The 20,228-nt window shown below is 58.7% G+C and overlaps 2 protein-coding genes across 2 annotated transcripts; both read right to left on the bottom strand.

Annotated features, from left to right (window-relative positions):
* Nucleotides 1-111: 111 nt before the first annotated feature.
* On the bottom strand, nt 112-12,452 carry Pitpnm1 (phosphatidylinositol transfer protein membrane associated 1). Its single transcript, XM_090347257.1, has 23 exons — nt 12,332-12,452; nt 11,007-11,221; nt 10,799-10,920; nt 10,376-10,600; nt 8,791-9,117; nt 8,612-8,707; nt 8,425-8,532; nt 7,481-7,542; nt 7,136-7,386; nt 6,673-6,862; nt 6,477-6,584; nt 6,165-6,322; nt 5,886-6,091; nt 4,792-4,962; nt 3,315-3,479; nt 2,955-3,103; nt 2,769-2,879; nt 2,353-2,469; nt 2,052-2,200; nt 1,830-1,979; nt 1,568-1,751; nt 1,158-1,286; nt 112-613 (listed from the first exon to the last, which is right to left on the bottom strand). Exons 1-23 carry the CDS (start codon nt 12,407-12,409, stop codon nt 350-352), a joined length of 3,735 nt encoding a protein of 1,244 aa, XP_090203383.1. The 5' UTR covers nt 12,410-12,452; the 3' UTR covers nt 112-349.
* A 1,569-nt stretch (nt 12,453-14,021) lies between these two features.
* Cdk2ap2 (cyclin dependent kinase 2 associated protein 2) lies at nt 14,022-15,790 on the bottom strand. Its single transcript, XM_090347255.1, has 4 exons — nt 15,611-15,790; nt 15,254-15,354; nt 15,038-15,170; nt 14,022-14,511 (listed from the first exon to the last, which is right to left on the bottom strand). Exons 1-4 carry the CDS (start codon nt 15,690-15,692, stop codon nt 14,444-14,446), a joined length of 384 nt encoding a protein of 127 aa, XP_090203381.1. The 5' UTR covers nt 15,693-15,790; the 3' UTR covers nt 14,022-14,443.
* Between the last annotated feature and the right edge of the window lie 4,438 nt (nt 15,791-20,228).

Raw genomic sequence — 20,228 nt, 5'->3', positions numbered from 1 at the left:
TGGGAAGCTGTGGAGGCCGCAGGACCTGGGTTTGTCCTGGCTCCTTTCTGCAGAGTCCCAGCTAGAGGCTGGGCTAGGTGCGAGGTGCTGCCAGGAGGCTGGGAGACCAGATGAACGCGGGGGATTGTTTTTATGAGTTCACATACACTGACAAAGCCACTGGGCCTAGCTCACTCCCCCCACCCCCCGGGGCAGGGTTCCCCCAAGAAAGGGAAATAATACTGAGGGGCAGACAGATGTAGGGTATGTAGCCAGGGTCCATGGCTGGGGCCCAAAATCTAGGCCCTTGGTCTCCCACACGCAGGCATCCGAGTGTCAATAAGTAACTCAGGTCCAGCCACATTGGGGGTCACTCTTCGCAGTCCAATTTGAGGCTGATGCTTCGGGCCTTTCCCCGGGCAAGGGTAGTAGGCGGGGTGCCTGGGCCCTCTCGATCTGCCTGGCTGGGTCCCCTGGAGCGGAGCAGCTGGCTCTGCTTGCGGAGAAAGTCCACTGGAGCAGCTACACCGTAGCTGCTCTTGGCCAGGGCAGTCCTTGGGGGTCCCGAGGGGGCATGAGCATGGGAGCCTGCCTCCAGCTGGCCCAGGTGGGCCACGTAGCCATCGGACAGGAACTGTAGGCAGAGACAGGCAAGGATGAGGTGATGCCAAGCTGAGTTCACACCCCACTCTCACAGGTCCCTGAAGCAGGGCCGGGCAGAACAGTACTGCAGGTGACATGTCTGGCTCAGCCTGACCCCAAGTCTTCTCTCAGGAGATAAACTGTTGAGCCAGAGCGCCCAGCTTCCTCCCTCCCCTACTCGATCTTACTCACAAAGGCAGCATCTTGAGTAAATAACAGCAACTAATACTTAGAACCACTTGCTTTGTGCCCAGCCCTGAGCAGTAAACTATCTTTACGTTGAACTGATGAGGCCAGGACCAGCATCATTTCCAGCTTACACACAGGAAAACAGGCTCAGAAACAGCCAAGGCCATGGCAAAGGAGCCAGCCTTTGAGGTCTGGAGCATTCACCTGCCTCGTCTGCCTTGTAGCGAGGTAGGCAACAGGCTTCTTTGAGGTAGGTAGGTGCTCAGGCTTCCTCACAGCCACCCCTCCGTGAGTCTGAACAGCACGGGTGGTGGTCAGGTCCTGCTTCCTGTAGTCCCTTCACTCACCTGGCACTGCGCCTGCAGCTTCCGCACAGCACGGCCCACAATGTAGGTCTGGCCGGGGGACAGGCCCAGTGCTGCATACACAGCAACATCTTTGGGGGATCCATACCCCGCCACGATGTTCAGTTCTACCTGTGGCAGGAGAGGCCAGTGAGCTGCCTGGGGGTGGAGCCTTAGGGTTGGGGGTGGGGCTTGTGAACATCTTCCAATCAGGTCTTGGGGGGGCGGGCTCTGTGGGGCAGAGGTGAAACCAGCTGATTCAATCTCCTTAGTTGGCCTCAAGGATTAGGATCCCAAAGAACCAGGATGGCCAGGACCAGGGGACCTCCAGTTACTAGGCCAGGGGCCAAATAGGAGTCGAATCAGATGGGTCTCTGCTGTCCTTAGGGAGGGGCCTTCCCCAGCCACCACACCTCCTGCACCAGACTCTGCAGAAACATGGCCTTCTGGCGTAGCGGGTCATGCGTGAGGCCATCGCAGAAGGAGACGACGCCATGGGGGAAGTTGTGCTGTGACAGCCAGGCCACCACACGGTGCTTCTGCATGTCAGGCCGGCCCGTCACATACACGATCAGGTAGCCCGAGTCCTGCCAGTGCCTGTGGGGGAGGGACTGGTCAGCTGCCTGGGTCGGGGTGGGGGCCAGTCGCTGTGGGGAGCGGGCTGGCAGCGCCTACCTGACCACGTCCACGGCTCCAGCCCGCACCTTGGGGTCACTGCCCATGATGGAGACGCTGGCGGTGAAAGAGCCATCGATACTGAAGACCACAGCTTCCGTGCCTCGGGCCACCACTGTCAGGCAGCACTCGGCGTAGGTGTGGTCACCCCTGCAATGGAGGGGGCCTTGAGTGGGATGGGGCGAGCCCAGCCCTGTGGGGGCCCAGCCGCCCGCTGCTCACCTGACCACCATGCGCACGGGATAGACGCCGATGCCCAGCGCCCGCTCGCCGGGCACCGGGAAGGTGAGACGGCCTGAGCTGTTGGTGACTTCCATGCCAAAATGGATCCACTTGCCCGACAGCGGCTGTGTCATGATGTAGATGTCCACCTGGTGGAGAAACAGGCATGGAAAGGGCCATGGAGCAGAACTCCGGGCACCCCAACTTCCAGCAGAGCACTGCAGAGGCTGAGCTGGCGTCGCGAGTGGGGGAGGCACAAGCCTTGCTGATAAAGAGGGATGGGGTGGGCCTCAGTCCTGACCTTCTCTCCGGTGAGAGTGACCACATCCAAGGGTCCATACATGAAACGTCCACTCAGAACCTGGGGACGGCCCTCGCACACCACAGTGTCGCTTGCCCGATGGTTGGATGTGACATTCTAGCAGGAAAAGACGTGTCAGTTGTGGGGGAGGGCGGATGAGAATGGGAGGGCCTGGAGCAGATGGGGCCTCTGTGGGAGACACAGGGACCCAGGACGGCATGCACCCCTGGGGAGGGCGTTTCAAGGGACAGCGCTGTGACCAGAGGGCTGCAGAGATGAGATCCAGTGGGAGGAGCCTGAGTGCAGATTCCTCCCCCCTTCACAATGGAATAGGAGGCAGATGCCGGGTGGGGCTAAAGCAATGAGGGGGTGTGGCCAGGCCCATGGGGTGGGGCTTGTAGGGGTGGGGCACTTACCCGGATCTTGACTTGGGTACGCTTGCGTTGCCACTTCTCCCTGGGGAAGGCAGGGCTGTAGATGGACGGCTCCTCACACTCGGCCAGCTGTGGCCGCTCCTTCTCAATCACCTGAGGACACAGCAGGCCCAGTGAGCAGGGCAGCACGGGCGACCCCTGCCAGCCCGGCTCTCCTGCTCCACTCACCTGGCGTAGAATGAAGGCCACCACATCGGCCGACTCCCAGTAGCTGGCGTGGAAGAGGTGGGGCAGTGTGACGGTGGGGAAGGCCGTGAGCGCCTCGGGGCAGTACAGCGAGTAGTCGATCCGCTTGGTCCCCCACCAGCGCTCCAGGACTGCACGGCCACGGTGGGCAGTGAGTCAGGGTGGTCAGCTACCAGTGCCCAGACCCCAGCTGTTCTTCCCTCCCTCACTTGCAATGTGCAGACGAAATGCTAGAGATGGGGTCCAGGGTATTGTGCCAGGGGACAGGGCATTTATTTTCTGGACTAAGGATACCCCCCCATACCCCGCCAGGCTGAATTGCCCAGTGGCTTGCTCACTTACTTCTGACCACCTCACTGGTGGTGCTGGGGGCTGCTGGCTGAGCTGTTGGCTCAGAGCCTAACTCAGTGCCCTTCCAGAAGGCACCACTGGCTGAGGTGGGCGTTGAAGGTACCATCATCTCCAGTTCCTCCAGAAAGAGGCCCGAGTGGGTTTGCAACGTGTCAGCTAGGAAGAAGGGATAGCCTTGGCACTGAGCAGGCCAGCTTGCCCTCCTATCTCCTTACCCTGGGGTCCCACAGGCAGGTAGCCCCTGCCCATCCACCATCTCCCCTGCCAGCCTGCCTGCTCAGGTCGTAGCTGAGACTGCCTGGCCCCATCTGGATAGGATAGAAGTGGGGAGGCATTGTCTCTGGTTCTCCCCAGCTACATTTCCTGATAGAATGAGTGCCTGTCACCGCACCCCAAACTCACTCACACACACACACACACACACACACACACACACACACACACACACACGCAACTGTCCTTGTGCCCATGACTCTTCCCCGTGGCACCAATGAGTTTTCAATTACATTAGACTTGTACATGATGGAAGCACTGGCTGCTGGCAGCCCCTGGCATGCGAGTCTCTAGGTCAGTCTTTCCTTAATATTTAATATGAGTTAGAAAGCTGGGCACTGGTAGCTCATGCCTGTATCCTAGCTTCTCCAGAGGCTGAGCTCTGAGGATTGTGATTCAGGCAGTCAGGGCAGGAAAGTCCTCAAGATTCTTATTCCAACTAACCACCAAAAACTGAAGTGGAGTTGTGCCTCAAGTGGCAAAGCAGTAGCCTTGAGCACAAAAGCTCAGGGACAACACTCATGCCCTGAGTTCAAGCCCTAGGACCAGCAGGAGAATGAGGGAGAGAAAGAGAGAGGAAGGGAAGGAGAGATAAAAAAGGAGAGGAAAGGAGGGAGGGAGAGAGACATAGATAGAGCTGAGAATTGTAATTAGAAGCCAGCAAGTAAAGTCCAGGGGACTCTTATCTCCAGTTAACCACTAAAGTATCAGAAATGGAGCTGTGGCTACCCTTGAGTGAAAAAGCATAGGGACGACACCCAGGCCTTGAGATCAATCCCTGGTACTGACACAATAAAAGAAGTGCTGTAGATTCAGACACTCCCCTCTCCAAAGGCCAGTGGGGGTGCCCTGGTCCTGGGAGTGTGACAGGAGAGGTTATTCCTCAGGCAGATATTACCTTGTACTGGTTTTGTTTGTTTGTTTTGCCAGTCCTGGGGCTTGAACTCAGGACCTGGGCACTGCCTTGAGCTTTCTCAAGGCTAGCGCTCTACCCCTTGAGCCATAGCACCACTTGCAGTTTTCTGGTGGTTGACTGGACTTGAGTCTCACCGACTTTCCTGCCAGGGCTGGCTCTGAACGGAGATCCTCAGCTCTCAGCCTCCAGAGTAGCTAGGATTATGGGTGTGAGCCACCACACCCATATCACCTTGTGTCTTTTAACACCACCCCTTCCTCCCTTTCTTTAGGAGCATACCCAGCAGCAGGGATGAGCCATCACCCAGGGGGAACTTTTGGTAACGAGGCACAGCCAGTGGGGCGATAGCTTGGAACTTGGGGGCCAGGAGGGGCTCCAGGCGGGAGGCGCAGGGGTCCGCTGCATGGAAGAGGTTGTAGATCTGCTCACAGGCTGGGTGCATCTGTGCCACTGGGTACCCAGAAGACAGAGGTGGGGAGGATTTTCAGCCAGCATCTAAGGAAGGCGGGGACCAAGCAGCACCCAGCATGCTGTAGAATGCTGGGGCCCTGCTGAAAATGATGCCTGTCTCTTGGCTGAGTAGAGATCAGAACCTTCAATCTGCTCAGGTTCAGAATAAAGTATTTCCCATCCTTTGGGACCATTTCTCTTTCTTTCTTTTCTTTTTTTTTTTTGCCAGTCCTGGGCTTGAGCTCAGGGCCTGAGCACTGTCCTTGGACTTTCTCAAGGCTCAAGCTCTACCACTTGAGCCATAGCACTACTTCTGACTTTTTTCTATGTATGTGGTACCAAGGAATCGAATCCGGGTCTTTGTGCATGCTAGGCAAGCACTCTACTACTAGGCCAAACTCTCGGCCTGGGACCATTTCTTATGCAGAGTCTCTCCTGACTATATAAAGTGCTTCCCAGATTAGTTGGGTGCTGTGGCTTACTCCTGTAAGCCTAGCTGTTAAGGATGTTGAGATCTAAGGATCATAGTTCAAAACTAGCCAAAGCAGACAAGTCTATGGGATTCCTACCTGCAATTAACTACCAAAAAAAAAAAAAAATTGGAGTTGTAGTTCAAGTGACAGAGCTCCAGCCTTGACTGAAAAAGCTAAGGAAGAATGCCGAGAACCCTGAGTTCAAGCCCCAGTAGCAGCACAAATAAATAACAAATAAATAAGTAAAATAGAAAGCTCTTTCCAGATTGCTTTGGAAAGTCCTGGTGTCTCAGGAAGAGGGGTCTCACCAGGACTTTGTTCTACTCTAGCCTAGATCCCTCGAGCTCAAGGAATGACAATAATATGCCACTGTTCTAGGGGAGACCAAAGGGCATATGGGTGGGGAAGGGCAGACAAGAGGCAGGGAGCACCCCTTCCCGGAGAGCTCACCCTCCAACGCGGGCATCACCGTTTTGCGCAGAGCCAGCACCAGGCCCAGCGGGGAGCCAAAGAGGAAGAAGCCAGAGATCTTGAAGTCCAGGTGCATGGCGCTGCCAGGGCCATCGGGAAGCTCAGAACTGGCAGCAGGTGGGCAGGAGGCGGTGCTCACTCGCCGGGGCTCCCCGCAGGCGGTGGCTGTGGGAGCTGCCTGTAGACTACAGAGACAGTGGGCTCAGTGCTGCTGCCAGGACGCCCAACGAGGCAGGGTGCACGGGGCAGGGCGGTCACCTATTCTGAGAGTTCTCTAGCTCAGGATTGGCCGCGTCACTGGGGGTGCGCTGGGAAGGCAGGGCTGAGGGTTCCGGGCTGGCCCGACCCAATGCCTCTACCCCATCTGCCAGGGGGTCCCGCACGGGGCCAACCTCTGGTGAGAGCAGCTCGTTGTTCTGGAACACAGGACAGACACCATAGAGTTTCTCCTGAATTTGGAAAAGAATCGGGCTTGGGGTTGGGGAGGGTAAATCTCCCAGGAGACCCGGGGACCGGCTCCCCCCAGAAAGACCCCACCCCTTCCCGGGGGCTGTGTGGGGCCACACGGACCATGCTCCCACGCCGGCTGCTGCCCCGACTCCCCGTGCCCACGTTGGCACTGTGGCAGAGCGCGTCGAAGCCCAGGATGCCACCAACACCATCTCCAATCAGCACCACCTGGGTGGGAACGGACAGGCACTGCTGAGAGGACGGGCACCACCCTGGGCGGGCCTCAGCCAGGGCTGCCGTGGGGGACCGCCCTGACCTGCCCACAGAAGCCAGCGCCCTCTGACGAGCGCAGGAAGGCTGCGTAGGCTTGGTTGGTGCGAGCGATGACGGTGGTCACCGCGCCCTGGTAGCGGGAGGACGAGGTGGCCAGCAAGGGCAGGGCAGCCAGTGGGATGTGATCCTGGGAGCGAGACAGGCTGTCGCCATCATGGCTGTAGGGACTCAGGCTGCAGGAGGAAAGGAGATGGTGGGCCGTTAGAGGCTTCGGTCCCGTTGCAGCCCCTCAAGCCCTTTGGAGTGATTGACAAACCCTGGCACCCTGATCCTTCATCTCTGTCAAGCCTAAAAGACATCAGAGATGGAACCACTGGGAGAAACAAGTCCACCTGAGACCAAGGCTGACCCTTCCCCGTGGGACCTCCCCGACTGGAGAAGCCATCAAGCAGCTGTGTGCACCTTGGGGTCCCCGTGTGCCTCCCCCTTCCCCCCCTGGCCAGTACTTGGAGACAAGGGCATAGGCAGCAGCGCAGATGGGTGGGCAGGGCACCAGTCGCAGAGCCACGTGGCCCAGGGCCTCCGGGAAGTGGATGCGGGTGACGGCCTCGAAGGCGGAGCTCAGCGTCTGCACATCGGCCTGCTTGGAGCTGGCGTCGGCGGGGCCGGAGTCCAGGATGCTGCCGCTGTGCAGGATGAGGAAGAGCACGTGCACTGCGCACGCCTCAGCCGCCAGGTCCCCAGCGCCATCCGGGCCCTGAGGGGCACAAAGGGGGGGGAGGGGGGGTGTCAGGGCAGGGGCAGGCCAGCAAATGGACAGCACTCGACATGGCATGTGCAACCAGACCCACCTCTGAGTCCCTGGGTGCTCGGGCCCCATCTTCAATGCCTTTAGTAGTCTCGGTTCCTGGGTCTACGGGGCAGGAAAAGCCAGTGAGGGGCACTGGGAAGCCATGAGGGTCCCCCCCCCATCAGCCCTTCTGATACCCCAAGTTGTGGCAACAGACCAAGGCCTGCCCTTCTCTTCCTTTTATCCTACTCTACCAGAGCATTTCACTTTCTAGAATCTTCCTCACGCCAGCCCTCCATACACTGTCTGCCTAGCAAGTTTCTTATCATTCTACCAACACAGTGGGCATTGGCCACATGTGGCTATTTACATTTAAATAGAAAAAAACCCACTTCCCCTAGGCACACTGGCCCCATTCCAAGTGCTTGCTAGCCCTGGGGGCTGGAGGTCATCATCCAGAGTGGTGCAGCTCCAGAATAATCCAGCTGCACAGTCCTGTTGGACAGAGCTGTTCTAGTCCTTCAGAGTCCAGCCTAGACAGCAGCAGCCCTGCAAGGCTTCTGGAGTTCCCAGGGAAAGCCCTGAGTCATGGGCAGAGGCATGCCCTCTTTTTTATGTTTTTGTAGGTCATAGGGCTTCAACTCAGCCTGGGCGCTGTCCCTGAGCTCTTCAGCTCAAGGCTACCGCCCTACCCTTGAGCGAAGCCCCACTTCCCATTTTCTAGAGGTTAATTGGAGATAAGAGTCACAGGTCCTTTGTGCCCAGGCTAGCTTTGAACCTTGATCCTCAGATCTCAGCCTCCTGAGTAGCTAGGATTACAGGCGTGAGCCACTGGCTCCTCAGGAATCTTCACACCCCTTTACTTTACCCTTGCAGCCCCCAGATGGGTCCTCTGTCCACAGTGCCATTTCTGGCAGGCCTCCTTAAACTTAGGACTAAGCTGTTCTAAGTCTCTGCTGCAAATGGGGTGCTGGTAACTGGCACCTAGGTGTGTGGGGTCTTTACCAGGAGCCCCCTCTGCCTCTGTTGGGGAGGCGAAGGCGTCGATAAAGTCATTGGAATTCCACTTGGTCATCTCCTTGGGGAAGACCTCGTCACTGTCTGAGAAGCCTTCTGAGGGGACAGGAGGCTGTGTCATGGGGTGGGAGGAGCTTGTCCGTCCCTCAACCCCCAACAGGGCCTCCATGCTGACCGTGGGCGTCGAAGAACTCCTCCTCCGAGCTGTTCTCAGAGTCTCGGGCTATGTTCTGCATGCGCCACTCAGACAAGCTCTGGGGAGACACACCCCCTGCACGGGGGCCACCTGGGCCTCAGCCTGGGGGTTCAGCAGGGAGTGGCCCCTTCCATCCCTGCCTCCACCCCCAGCCTCACCTCCATGCTGGGATGAATAGGAGGACCGGGAGGACGACGACCACTGCTTCCCAAAGCTGGCATCAGGGGAGGCATCGGGGCCCGTGGGGACCTCGGGCCCATCAGGGGTCCCAGCATTGCTGGGCCGGGGCCGAGCCTCCGTGCTGGACTTCCCAAGGGCCTGGGCTTCGGGTCCCTCGCTGCCTGAGTTACATTTGGCCATGCGCTGGGCCAGCATGCGGGCCGTCTCCTCCTCTAGTGCCCGGATGTCAGCCATGCTCAGCTCTGTCCACTCGTCCTGCCAGCACCAGGCCTGGCGGTGGGCTCGAAGCATCACCCGACGCAGACCTGTGAGTGCCCCAGACACCAGAAGCACACTTTCCTGTGTTGCCTGTCACCGCAGCCTCACGCCCAGCCCTTCCGCAAGGCTGGATAACAGCTCTCCTGGGTATCACCCACCAAAAGCCACAAAGTAGGGAAGGCAGAGCTACCCAGGGAATCGCTGTGAAAACTGGGGCATTTTCTTGCTGTTTCCTCCCTTCCCCTTCCCACTGCTTCTCGATGTCCCTGGATACCCTAACTCTGAGTACTGACATCACCCCATCAACAGGGACCAAAGCTTGCTGTGTATTTTCCGCTGGCTTCCTGCTGACTTCTTAGGAGTTAACAGTTAATTAAGATGTTAACAGTTAATGAAATTGCCTATGGTTAATGAAGGTGTTAATAGTTAATTGAAGTGTTGGCACTCCTTGAAGGCTGTAGTGAAAGATGATACCCATTCTGGGATATTTTTCTCATGAGCAGAAGGAACAGAATTGGGAATGTAAATATTGAGGCAATAAACTAATGGCTGAATTATACATTTCTGGAAAAAATATCAAGATCTTCATAGAAGTTACATGTGTGTGATTTTTGTTGTCTTCTTTGTGCTTGGTATTTTCTCCCATGCTAACACAAGGTTGCCCACTATTCTCCTTGTAAGAGAGGAACAATTCTAGCCCGCACCTTGCAGGCGAGTTCTGGGAGTTAATGGAGATATGGCTCAGAAAGCAATTTGCAAAGTAATAAGTTGTGATTATGTAGTCAGCAACTGCTCTGACCAATGGATGCCCTGCTGGAGGGCTATGGGGGACGGTCAGTGGTGGACTGAACTGGTGCCATTGGACACCGCTACCCAGGGAGACACAGGCCTGCAGGAGTTGGGGAGTAGGTTTGGGGAGGTTTTGAACTGGAGTAGCCTGCGGGGAATGGCCCTGAAGTCACAGCCTCGTAGCCTGTACTTTCTGGTCTGTTTCCCTTGAGAAAAAACTGGGCTTCTGTTAGTCTTGCTCAACCCACAAGATGACGAAGCATCTTCAAATCTTCCTGAAGGAAGATGTGTAAGGTCCTCGTGGCATGGGTCTCAGAGATCCTGTTGCCAACTTCTTGTCTCCTGACTCTTTCTGGTAACGCAAGACAGGTTGCCCTGGCTCCTGGCCAGGCTTCCCTGCTTCTCCCCACACCCCCCAGCTCCACCTCAAAGGAGAATATGGCTTTAAGCTTTGTGTCTCCAGATGCAGGGCCCGCTGCATGCTGGGTAAGCGGAGCCTCCCCAACAGGTGCTCACCAACGTCATGGATGAACTGCTCGATCTTGGCCTGCATGCCCCAGTAGCGGAACTCAACCTTACACAGTTTATAGGCACACATAAGGGGTCCTGTCTGAGCCGCTGTTCTCGCCCAGTCCTCAGCCAGTGGCCCTCGGCCCGTCTTGACTGAGCGGTACAGCCTGGGGTCCTCTTCTGCTTTGTACTCGCCCGGGGCCACTGCATCCCGCACAATGTCAATGGTATCTGGGAGGGGGAGGGGAGGGGGGATCAGCAGGCACTGAGCAATGTCAGCCCTATCAAGACCCTCCCCACAGGCCCCTCCTCCCCCCAGGAACAGGAGGCCTGGAGATAACAGGGGCTTATCAGAAGCTACCCAGTGAGGCAAAAGAAAGAGCCTAAGAAGAGGGGCTCCAGGGTACCACCAGCAGCTCCACGCCTCACCCAGAATGCGCTGTCTCCTCTCAGCCCCACTCAGGTTGAAGACATTTGGCTGCTGCCCCCCGTCAGGCAGGTAATAGGTCTCTATTTCAATGGAGAATTTCTCCACGAAGGGGCAGGTATACCTGGAAGGGCCAGGTGAGAGTCACTTCTGTGCCCCCCAGGGCCGCTTCCCCCTGGTCTCAGGCCTGTGTCCACCTCACACACTCACCGAGTTCGGGTGTAGGGATAGGCATTCCAGGATTCCTCCTCTACCTGCAGGGCAGCTTTGGGCAGCAGGGCCCGGAACCAGCCTGGGATGTGGGAGCCCACGTGGTACACCTTGTGCGTGTACTGCCCACTGCCTCCAGGCCCATCTGTGTAGGGCCGGTTGGCCAGGATCTCCACACCGCTGCCCTCACCACTAGACTCCTCCCGGCTCTTTTTCTGCAGCCCAAGGAGAGTAGAGAGGAAAGTTCAGTTCTAGCTCAGCCCCAGCTCTGCTTCTGGTCCCCTGCATAGCCTTTTTAGTTCTAAGCAGCCTGGGGTTGGCCCCCTATAGCTCCCTGGGACCAAGTTCACAGGCCCTGCCCAGTTGTCCACAAGGCTCTGCAACATAGCATTCTATCAACCCCCGTACTTAGGTTCTATTCACTGGGACGTGTTGATGAATATAACTGACACTGCTGAATGGGATTTCTATGGCAGTGGAGGGAAACAGAAATCAGAAAAAAGGAAACTGTATGGCAGGTTAGCAGTTAGTACCATGAGAATAGGAAAAAGAGTGCCCTAGGCCCTGAGTCCAGGATCCAAGACCAGTACCAAAAACAAAAAACAAGGCAGAGAGGAAGCCAGGGCAGGCCCCCAGGGAGGACACGCTAGCTGCACTCAAGGAGCTGCAACAAATCCAGGGCGGTGGAAAGGGGGCCTTCTACCTCTCTGAGGACCTTCTCTCTTTGGGACCCCAATATCAGCTCTCCCCACAGCCTTCACGGCTTGAGTGCCCAGGGGCTGCCCTTTCACAGCCCAAACATGGCACACACAGGGCCCCGAGACTCATCAGACTGACCCAACAGTGTTGGGGAGCAGATCTGGAAGAGACCCCCTGAGGCCCCAGAGCCCGTCCCTGCCGGTTCTCCTCCTTTGGGCTCCTGCAGTCTCATCCCAGGCACGACCTGATCTCACCCCACCTTCCAGGCCAAACAGGATCTGGGTGGATGGCAAGGCTGGGGTGCCAGACCAGCACCTTCTCCATTCCCCCACTCCAGCCATCTTTACTACCTAGCTCTCCCTCCCCCTGTGCCTCCTAACAGGCTCCTTTCCCTTCCCCCACGGGATTACAGACCCCGAGGATTAATGCGGAGCAGGCTGGGCTCTTGGGGGAAGGGGGGGTCAAACACCACTTGGCCCTTCTGCCCTTTCCTCATGGCCTCTACATCCCCTCCCCACCCCGCGCCGGGGGCTCTGGAACCCGGGCGCTGCCTGGGCCGCTGGGCTGGACCGCTGCTCCGGAGCGCGGCCTGCGCTCTCCCGCGCCCCCAGCCCCCGCCGTCTCACCTGGATCATGTAGAGCTGGGCCACTTGGTACTCGTCCAGGCTCATGGGCAGCAGGATGTGGTACTCCTTGATGAGCATCCTGGAGGGCTGGGCCGGCGGCGGCGCGCGGCCTCCGCTCCGCCTAGGGCACGGCGCGGCCGTCAGGGCCCTGCGCGCAGGCCGAGGGGCTCGGGCCGTCGGACCCCATGCCCGGCCGCCCCCGGCCCCCAAGCCGGGAGGCAGAGGCGAGCCCGGCTCCGCCGCCTGCGCCGCCCGGCCCGAGCCGCAGCGAGGCGGAGCGCTGACCTCCTTTCCGCGCAGCCCCCGCCCCCCGCCCGCCCGTCGCCACGGCAACCGCGCGCTGACGCGGGGCCCCCGGAGCGCCCGGCGCCGGTGGACGCGGGGCCCGGTGGACGCGGCGCCCGCCGCCGGCCTGGCGTCTGCGGGGCGGGACGCTCGGCCCCTCGGAAAGGCCTCCCGGGCCCGCCTCGGGCGAGCAGCCCCGGGGACCCGCCCCTCCCACCCCGGCCTCCGAACCCGCAGGATCCCGCGTCCCCGCAACCAGACAGCCACCGGGCGCCCGGCGGCGAACTCACCGCGAGGGCGCCGCCAGTCCTCCGACCCCAACCTGCCGCGGCTACCAGCGGGCAGCCCGGCCCCAGCCGCCCTCCGGAGCATCCCCGGGCTCCCCATGCTTGCAGTGGACCCAAGCCCCGGCCCTGGGACGCCGGCTCAGCCACCCGCGCCCGGCCGGCCCCGGTTCCCGTGCAGACGCCCTTGCAGCCCGCGTCGCCGCAGCCCGCGGGCGCGAGGCCCCGCCGCCCCCGCTTCCCCCTGCTCCCCGGCCGCGATCCCGGGCCGCCCGCTCGCCCCGTCCCCGCTCACCTCTCCCCTGGGGCAGGCGCCCCTCACCCGGCCCGAGGGTCGGAGCCCAGCGGCCCTGGCCCCGGCCTCAGACTCCAGCAGGGGCTGGACCCTCGGAAGGCGCGGCGCCGGCCCATGGCCCCGACCTTTTTCCCGGTCAGCCCGCGGCGCCCCGGGCTCCCTCCCCGCCGCGTCACGGCGGCCGCCCCGCCCCCTTCCTGGGCCCTCCCGCCCCGCGGGGTCCCGGCGCCCCGCCCCGCGCCGCGGCCGGCCTCCCAGCGCGCGCCGCGCGCACCTGAGCTGGGGCTCCTCCGCCGCCCCGGCCCGCCGCCTCGCGCCAGGGAGCGGGCAGGGTTTGGTTCATCCTCCCCAGAGGCCCCTCTTCCGCACACCCCACCCCGCTGGGACCCCACCGTGTGCGGGAGGGGGCTTCGCTTGTAAAATCCAGCAGGAACCTGTGGTGGTAACTCGTCCCCATCTAGGGTTCCGGCGGGAAGAAGGCCCCGGGACGGTGGCGCCTTCCGGGCCCAATTCAGTGTGGAGGGCGGAGGTAGGGCATGAGGGCGGGAGGGAGAGGCCCCAGGGAACGGGCATTCCTCTCGGCCGGGAGCCGCGGCCCATCCCGGGGAGGGCCCGGGGCGCAGCCCGGCCTCCGCGGTGGAGGCGCCAGGCCCCGTGCTGCCCCCTGGTGGCACAGGGCGGCGGCGTCAGGCAGGCCGGGGACCCGAGGGGCAGGGGCAGGGGCAGGGGCAGGGTTGTCCCACCCAAGATGGCTTTCCCTCCCAGCACCACCTCCTCTCTCTTATCGCAGTAGGAACCAGACCCAGAGAAGCTCAGGGGCCAGAGAACAACTCCAAATCATCATTTATTTATAGAAAAAGGGCAAATTTAGCAAAAGACACACTGAGAAAACAGTCGCTATGGCCCTGGAGACAAGGCAGGGAGGTGACAGGCCTTCCGAGCCCCAGCTAGGGGGAAAGCCTGAGACAAGTGGTGGGGCCACCGAAAGGAAAGCTCCCGTTGGATCGACATCGTTGGCGGGGCACCGGTAGGGTTCACAGCGGCGGCCTCTCTGCTAACTCTTGCAGGGGAGGGACCAGTTTGTGCGGCCAACCGGAATGACAGCTCCCTGGCTCCTGGAGGGTACCCACCAAGGGACACAGACAGGAAGCCCAGGATAGGAAGTGCAACTTGGGACGGAGGCCAGGGAGAAGCAGGTGTTCTGCAGTGGCCGGAAAGGTCCAGACGCTGAGGCCAAGGTGCTTCCTGTTACGTGCGGGCGTTTCGCTCTGTCTCTGCCAGGCACTCTCTGACCAGTGCCCGGGCATGGATGATGCCTGTGGTGGGGGCATGATGGGGAAGTGACATGCAGGGTCTCAGCCGCACTCTGCCACCCTCTAGGAGCCACTTCCCTCCCCACCTCTTTCTGTTCAGAAAGATCAGACTAGAGAGGGCAGCGAGTTTGGCCTAGTGGTAAGAGTGCTGGCCTAACATGCATGAAGAGCCCGGCTTGATTCCATGGTACCCATACAGAGAGGGGGGAAAAAAAGCCAGAAGTAGGGGCCAGGAGTTTGGCCTAGTGGTTAAAGTGCTTGCCTAGCATGCACGAAGACCCGGGTTCGATTCCTTGGTACCACATACATAGAAAAAAGCCGGAAGTGGTGCTGAGGCTCAAGTGGTAGAGCTCTAGCCTTGAAAGGAAAGCCCAAGGACAGTGCTCAGACCGTGAGTTCAAGGCCCAGGACTGGCAAAAAAAAAAAAAGACCAGCCCAGAAACCCTCAAATTCATACTGCTGAACTGTAAATTCCGAAGCACCTTCCTGGAAGTGAGGAGGACTGTCCCGTGTGTGTGGCCTCACTTACCTCTCTTCAGGCGTTCCATGGCACTCTTGCTGCCCGCATAGGTGGGCCGGATCTCTTTACCCATCTCTTCTATGACCGACAGCAGGTCCGTGTAGGTGCTCTGGGAGCCCTGGGCACCAGGGGGCTTCATGGCCTGTGTCAAGAGCGTAGCGATGTGGACTCGGCCCCCCGGGGCCCTCTGCCCTCATCTCAAGACCAGCCCCCGGCCAAACTCACCTGCACATAGCCCATGGAGGGCGGTCCAAAGTCGTTAAACAGGGGTCTGAAAGGGGCAGCGGCTCCTGGCACTGAGCCCGACGGCGACGGAACACTACCGGCTGCAACGGGGGCGAGCGTCAGAGGTTAGCGCGCGCACGGAGGCCCCCACTTTCCAAAGTCCCCCGGGCGGCCCGGAGGGTCCACTTCCCCGCTTCCACACCGCCAAACTCCAGAAGCACGCCCGCTCCTCCCCCCGCGCTCCGCCCCAGCCCCGGCCTGACCACGCCCACTCCGCAGGTCAGGAAACTGAGGCCGGGCGGGGGAGGCGGCAGGCACCGCCGGGGCACGCGAGCGAGGGTGGGGTTCCGTCCTCACCTGTAGGGACCGGGGTGCCTGGCCCAGGGGTGCTGGAGCCCGGGGTGCTGCTGGGGGCGGGGGCGATGGGCTTGTAAGACATCCCCAACTCGTAGGTGCGGCGGACGCCAGCCGGCCGCTCCTCCGGGGTTGGCTGCCGGGCAGCTCAGCCGCGCTCTGATTGGCAAGCGGGCTGCACGCCCCTGGTAAATAGAGCTCCGGCCGGAAGGGCGGACGGCGACGGACGCTCCTCACTCCCGATTGGCGGGCGCCGCTGTCATTCCAGCCTCCTTATTGGCCAAGGCCTGCCCCCGCAGGCCGCAGTCGCTGCTGATTGGCTGGCGCCTTCCGGACCTCGCACCTGTCTCCTCCCGATTGGGCAGTGGCCACCGCCCTCCGCAATTGGCGAGTTCGCGGCCCGGGCCCGCGCGCTCTCAATCCGATTAGTCCCAAGGCCCGAGAGGCGGGGCCTCGAAAGCTCGGACCGAGGTCCGGCGGCCGCCGAGGGTCGCCCAGTGGAGACCGTCCCGGGCTTGGGCGCCGCCGCCTTCCCGCCACCGTCCCCCCCTCCGTCCCACCGCCTCGCGCATCCGCGCGGCCCGGCCTCGCTCCGCCTCGGGTCGCCCTCGTCGCCGGACGCGCCGCCCCTCCGCTCCCGGTGCCGGCAGACGCGGGGCTTTGACGTGCCGAACCTTCTGCCCCACCCCGAGCGCTCCTACGTCACCTTTCACCGGTTCAACATCCTCTGCCCGCTCTGCGCATGCGCCCGCCTCGGGCCTTCATTTGTTCCCATGGCAACGGGTCCCGCCCCAACGCCACCCCCCGCGGGGCTGCGTCGGGATTGGCCGTCCCGGGGCCTCGCTGAGGTTCGGTTCCAGGGTGGTCTCAGACCCTCATCCTGCACCCCGAGCCCCGCGCCTCCGCCCCGGATAACGACAGCGGCGGCAGTCAACCTTCCAGGCTCCCTATTACCTACATGCTGGACCCGGGGTCTTGAAGGAGAGCATCGCCGGGAGCCCGCCAGCCCTTCCCCCCAGGCAGGTGGCTGCCCTCCTTAGGCCTCAGTTTTCCCATCTGAAAAATGGAGAAATAACCACCTCAGGATGGCTGCTTGGATGAAATTAATATTCATAATGGCTTGAGCCATTCATGTCTTCCGACACTTCAAGCCTAGCTCGCAGAACCCTCCTCCAACTGGAACTCCTTTGGCTCCTTCACCAAACCTCTCTGGCTTTGTGAATCCTTCCTGCTCAGGTTCTACAGTTTTCAGGCCATTCATCTATCTAGCAAACATTTTCTAATTTCTTCTTCCTCTATTCTACATCTTGTGCTCAGTGAGATCAACTGGCCATGGCTGTGGGTCTCTGCGGAGCCTCGCTTTAGGGGACCAAAGTGAGCCGAGGCACTGCATCGAGTGCAGAGTGCAGATAAATGGACAGAGTGCATTGGAACTCAGAGGAGGAGACTGGCTGATGACATCACAGAAATCTCATTGGAGCTGGCATTTGTGCAAGTGGAGGTAGAAGCAGAAATGGGGGTGGCACCCCAAGAGGAGAGACTGGCATATGCAAACCTGGCATGGGAGAGCACAGGTGATTGGAAAACAGTCTCCTCTTTCCCTGGAGAGTTCACTTGGAAGTGGGTGGGGTAGTAGAGACCCCAGCTTGTAAGCAAGGTGTAAGCAAGCTGCCACTGCAGTGTCAGCTGTTTTCTAAGCAGCCATTCCTGAAACTCATTCATGGATGTCACCATCTAGTTAATGGTGCCTTTAAACCAGCTTGCTTTTTCCTGTACTGGGTTTTGAACTTAAACCCTCACTCCACCAGTTTCATCATACTTCCAGCCCTGTTCTCTAGTTATTTTCTAGGAAGTTTCTCATGATTTTGAGTCTCTAAGTCATATTCAAACTGTGCTACTGTTAGAATCCTAAGTGCTCATCCAGCTACCCAAGATCTCCCACTCCTTACCCAGGGAACCAAGCTGAGCACCGCAGAAGGGCCATGAGTAGAGATAAAGGAGAGCTACTGATTCATTCCACCGTTACTGCTTTGGGAATCTCAACTCCCCACTCCTTTCAAGCTGTAGGCATTCCTACTTTCTCCGTTGCCAGCCTTTTAGTCTATCTGGGCTAATACATAGACAAAACAGAATAACTGGGGCCAGGAGTGTTTGCCTAGCATGCCCAAAACCCTGTACCACATAAAAGAAGCAGGAAGTGGTGCTGTGGCTCAAGTGGTAAAGCACTAGCCTTGAGAAAGCTCAAGGGCAGTACCCAGGCTCTGAGTTCAAGCCCCAGGATCGGGCAAAAAACAAACAGACAGACAAAACAGACTGCCAAACTGAGTGGCTTAAACAATAAAAGATTGTTTCCCTGGTTCTTGGTGCTGGGTATCAGCTTGGTTGTTTTCTAATGGGAGCTACTGCTTGTCATCAAAGGGCCTTTCTGATACAGGAAGGAAGAGGGCGCACATGCAGGCGCGCATGCACACACACACTCACGTGGCCTGGGGACTCCTTCCTTATAAGGACATTGCTATCATCTCAGAGCACATGTATGACCTCACTTAACCTCAATACCTTCCTCAGAGGCCACACTGGGACTCAAGGTTTCCATATATGAATTTAGGGGGTGACACATTCAGTTCACAGCATCCATATTCTGGGAAGGGGTGCTTAGAAGGTGACAGCAACTCTTAGCTTGGATAAACTAGTTTTAGATGGCTCCCCTCTGCCACTTGAGCCACAGCTCAGTCAATCAGAGATAAGAATCTCAGGCTGGGAGCACAACCTAGTGGGAGAGTGCTTACCTTGCATGCATGCACAAAGCCCTGGGTTCAATTCCTTGGTACCAAATACATAGAAAAAGCAGGAAGTGGTGCTGTGGCTCAAGAGGCAGAGCGCTAGCCTAGAGCATAAAGTGTCCAAGGACAATGCCCAGGCCCTGAATCCAAGCCCTACAACTTACCAAAAAAAAAAAAAAATCTCACAGACTTTCCTACCCAGTCTGGTTTTGAACCATGACCCTTAGATCTGAGTAGCTAAGCTTAGAAGCATGAATCACCAGTGCCCAACTCAACTTTTTTTTTTTTTGGTTGGTGGTGGGGCTTGAACTCTGGGCTTGGGCACTGTCCTTGAGCTCTTTAGCTCAAGGCTAGGGCTCTGTCCTTGGAGCCACTTCCGGTTTGCTGGTGGTTAATCGGAGATAAGAGTCTCCATGAATGAGCTACAGGAGCCCCTCGTTCAGTGCTGGGGGAGTTCAGAATGGCACAGCCACTTTGGAAGGTGAGCTGCTGGCATCTCCCAAGAATTAGATGTAGTCCTACACTGCAGCCCAGCAGCTATACTCCTAGATGCTGACCAACCGGTTGAAAAACGTATTTCCCCACCATAAGGAGCATGGGCATGTTTAGAGGAGTTTTATAATCTCCCAAACCAGAGGCAACCCGGATGCCCTTTCTGCTAATCAGCTTTCTGTTGCGCTAAAGAACTAGCTCAGAGCATCAACTTCTAAGGAAGCAAGGTTTGTTTCCTAGTTTTGGTCCACGGTGACTCGTTGCTTTGGGTCTGTGGTGAGGCACTGCTGTGGCAGGGTGCACGTGGCATGGAACAGGTGGCTCTGGAGAAGAGGACAGGCTCCCAACAGGCCCTGCTTCAGCAGTTTCCACCGTGGGCATCAGTGTTGGGAGATAGGAACCAAGTCTTCAACAACCCGGCATTGAAAATCCAAACAGGCCAGGTGCTGGTGGCTCACACCTAGACTCCTAGCTACTGAGGAGACGGAGATTGGAGCATCCAAGTTCAAAGCCAGCCTGGGGCAGGAAAGTTCTTTCTTTCTTTCTTTTCTTTTTTTGTGGGTCATGGGGCTTGAACCCAGCCTGGGCGCTGTCCCTGAGCTCTTCAGCTCAAAGCTACCACCTTACCCTGGAGCCAAGCCCCACTTCCCGTTTTCTAGAGGATAATTGCAGATAAGAGTCTCAGGTCCTTTTATGCCTGGGCTGGCTTTGAACCTTGATCCTCAGATCTCAGCCTCCAAGGTAGCTAGGGTTACAGGCATGAGCCACAGTGCCCAACTCTGGGGCAGGAAAGTCTGAGAGATTCTTATCTCCAATTAACTAATAAAAAGCTGGAAATAGCTGGGCACATGCCTGTAATCCTAGCTACTCAGGAGGCTGAGATCTGAGGATTGAGGTTCAAAGCCAGTTTGGGCACTAAAGTATGTGAATCCCTTATCTCCAATTAACCACCGGAAAACCAGAAGTGGCACTGTGGTTCAAGGGGTAGGGTGATAGCCTTCAGCTGAAGAACTCAGGGACAGTGCCCATGCCCAGAGTTCAAGCCCCATGACCAACCAAAAAAATAAAAGCTGAAAGTAGAGCTGTGGCTCAAGTGATAGAGCCTTGAGTGGAAAAAGATAAGCAAGAACTAGGAGGGCCTGAGTTCAAGCCCGAGTATGGGCACAAAAATTCATGCACCCCCTGAGTGCTGGGGGGTTGGGGCTCAATTGTAGGGCATCTGCCCAGCAACCCTGAGGTCCTAAGTTCAAACGCTAGCACCAGAAAGGAACAGGAAACAAACCCAGAGCCAGTGTGATGTGAACACCACGAAGACTACCCCTTACCTCCTGTGTCTCGACCCCAAG

This window comes from Megascapheus bottae, chromosome 16 (genome assembly GCF_031878675.1).
Source record: "Megascapheus bottae isolate mThoBot1 chromosome 16, mThoBot2.hap1, whole genome shotgun sequence".
In the NCBI taxonomy this organism is placed as follows: domain Eukaryota; kingdom Metazoa; phylum Chordata; class Mammalia; order Rodentia; family Geomyidae; genus Megascapheus; species Megascapheus bottae.
Note: the sequence above shows the minus strand (reverse complement) of the source record. Positions and strands in the feature narration are given on the sequence as shown.

Coding starts and splice junctions, on each gene's coding strand:
- Pitpnm1 (XM_090347257.1), bottom strand. CDS start 12,409: ATGCTCATCAAGGAGTACCACATCCTGCTGCCCATGAGCCTGGACGAG. Junction 10,921..11,006: donor TATCCCTACACCCGAACTCG/GTGAGTGTGTGA, acceptor TGGCCCTTCCAG/GTATACCTGCCCCTTCGTGG. Junction 6,092..6,164: donor CTAGAGAACTCTCAGAATAG/GTGACCGCCCTG, acceptor CTGTCTCTGTAG/TCTACAGGCAGCTCCCACAG.
- Cdk2ap2 (XM_090347255.1), bottom strand. CDS start 15,692: ATGTCTTACAAGCCCATCGCCCCCGCCCCCAGCAGCACCCCGGGCTCC. Junction 15,171..15,253: donor CCTCCATGGGCTATGTGCAG/GTGAGTTTGGCC, acceptor CTCTTGACACAG/GCCATGAAGCCCCCTGGTGC. Junction 14,512..15,037: donor CATGGAACGCCTGAAGAGAG/GTAAGTGAGGCC, acceptor CCCCCACCACAG/GCATCATCCATGCCCGGGCA.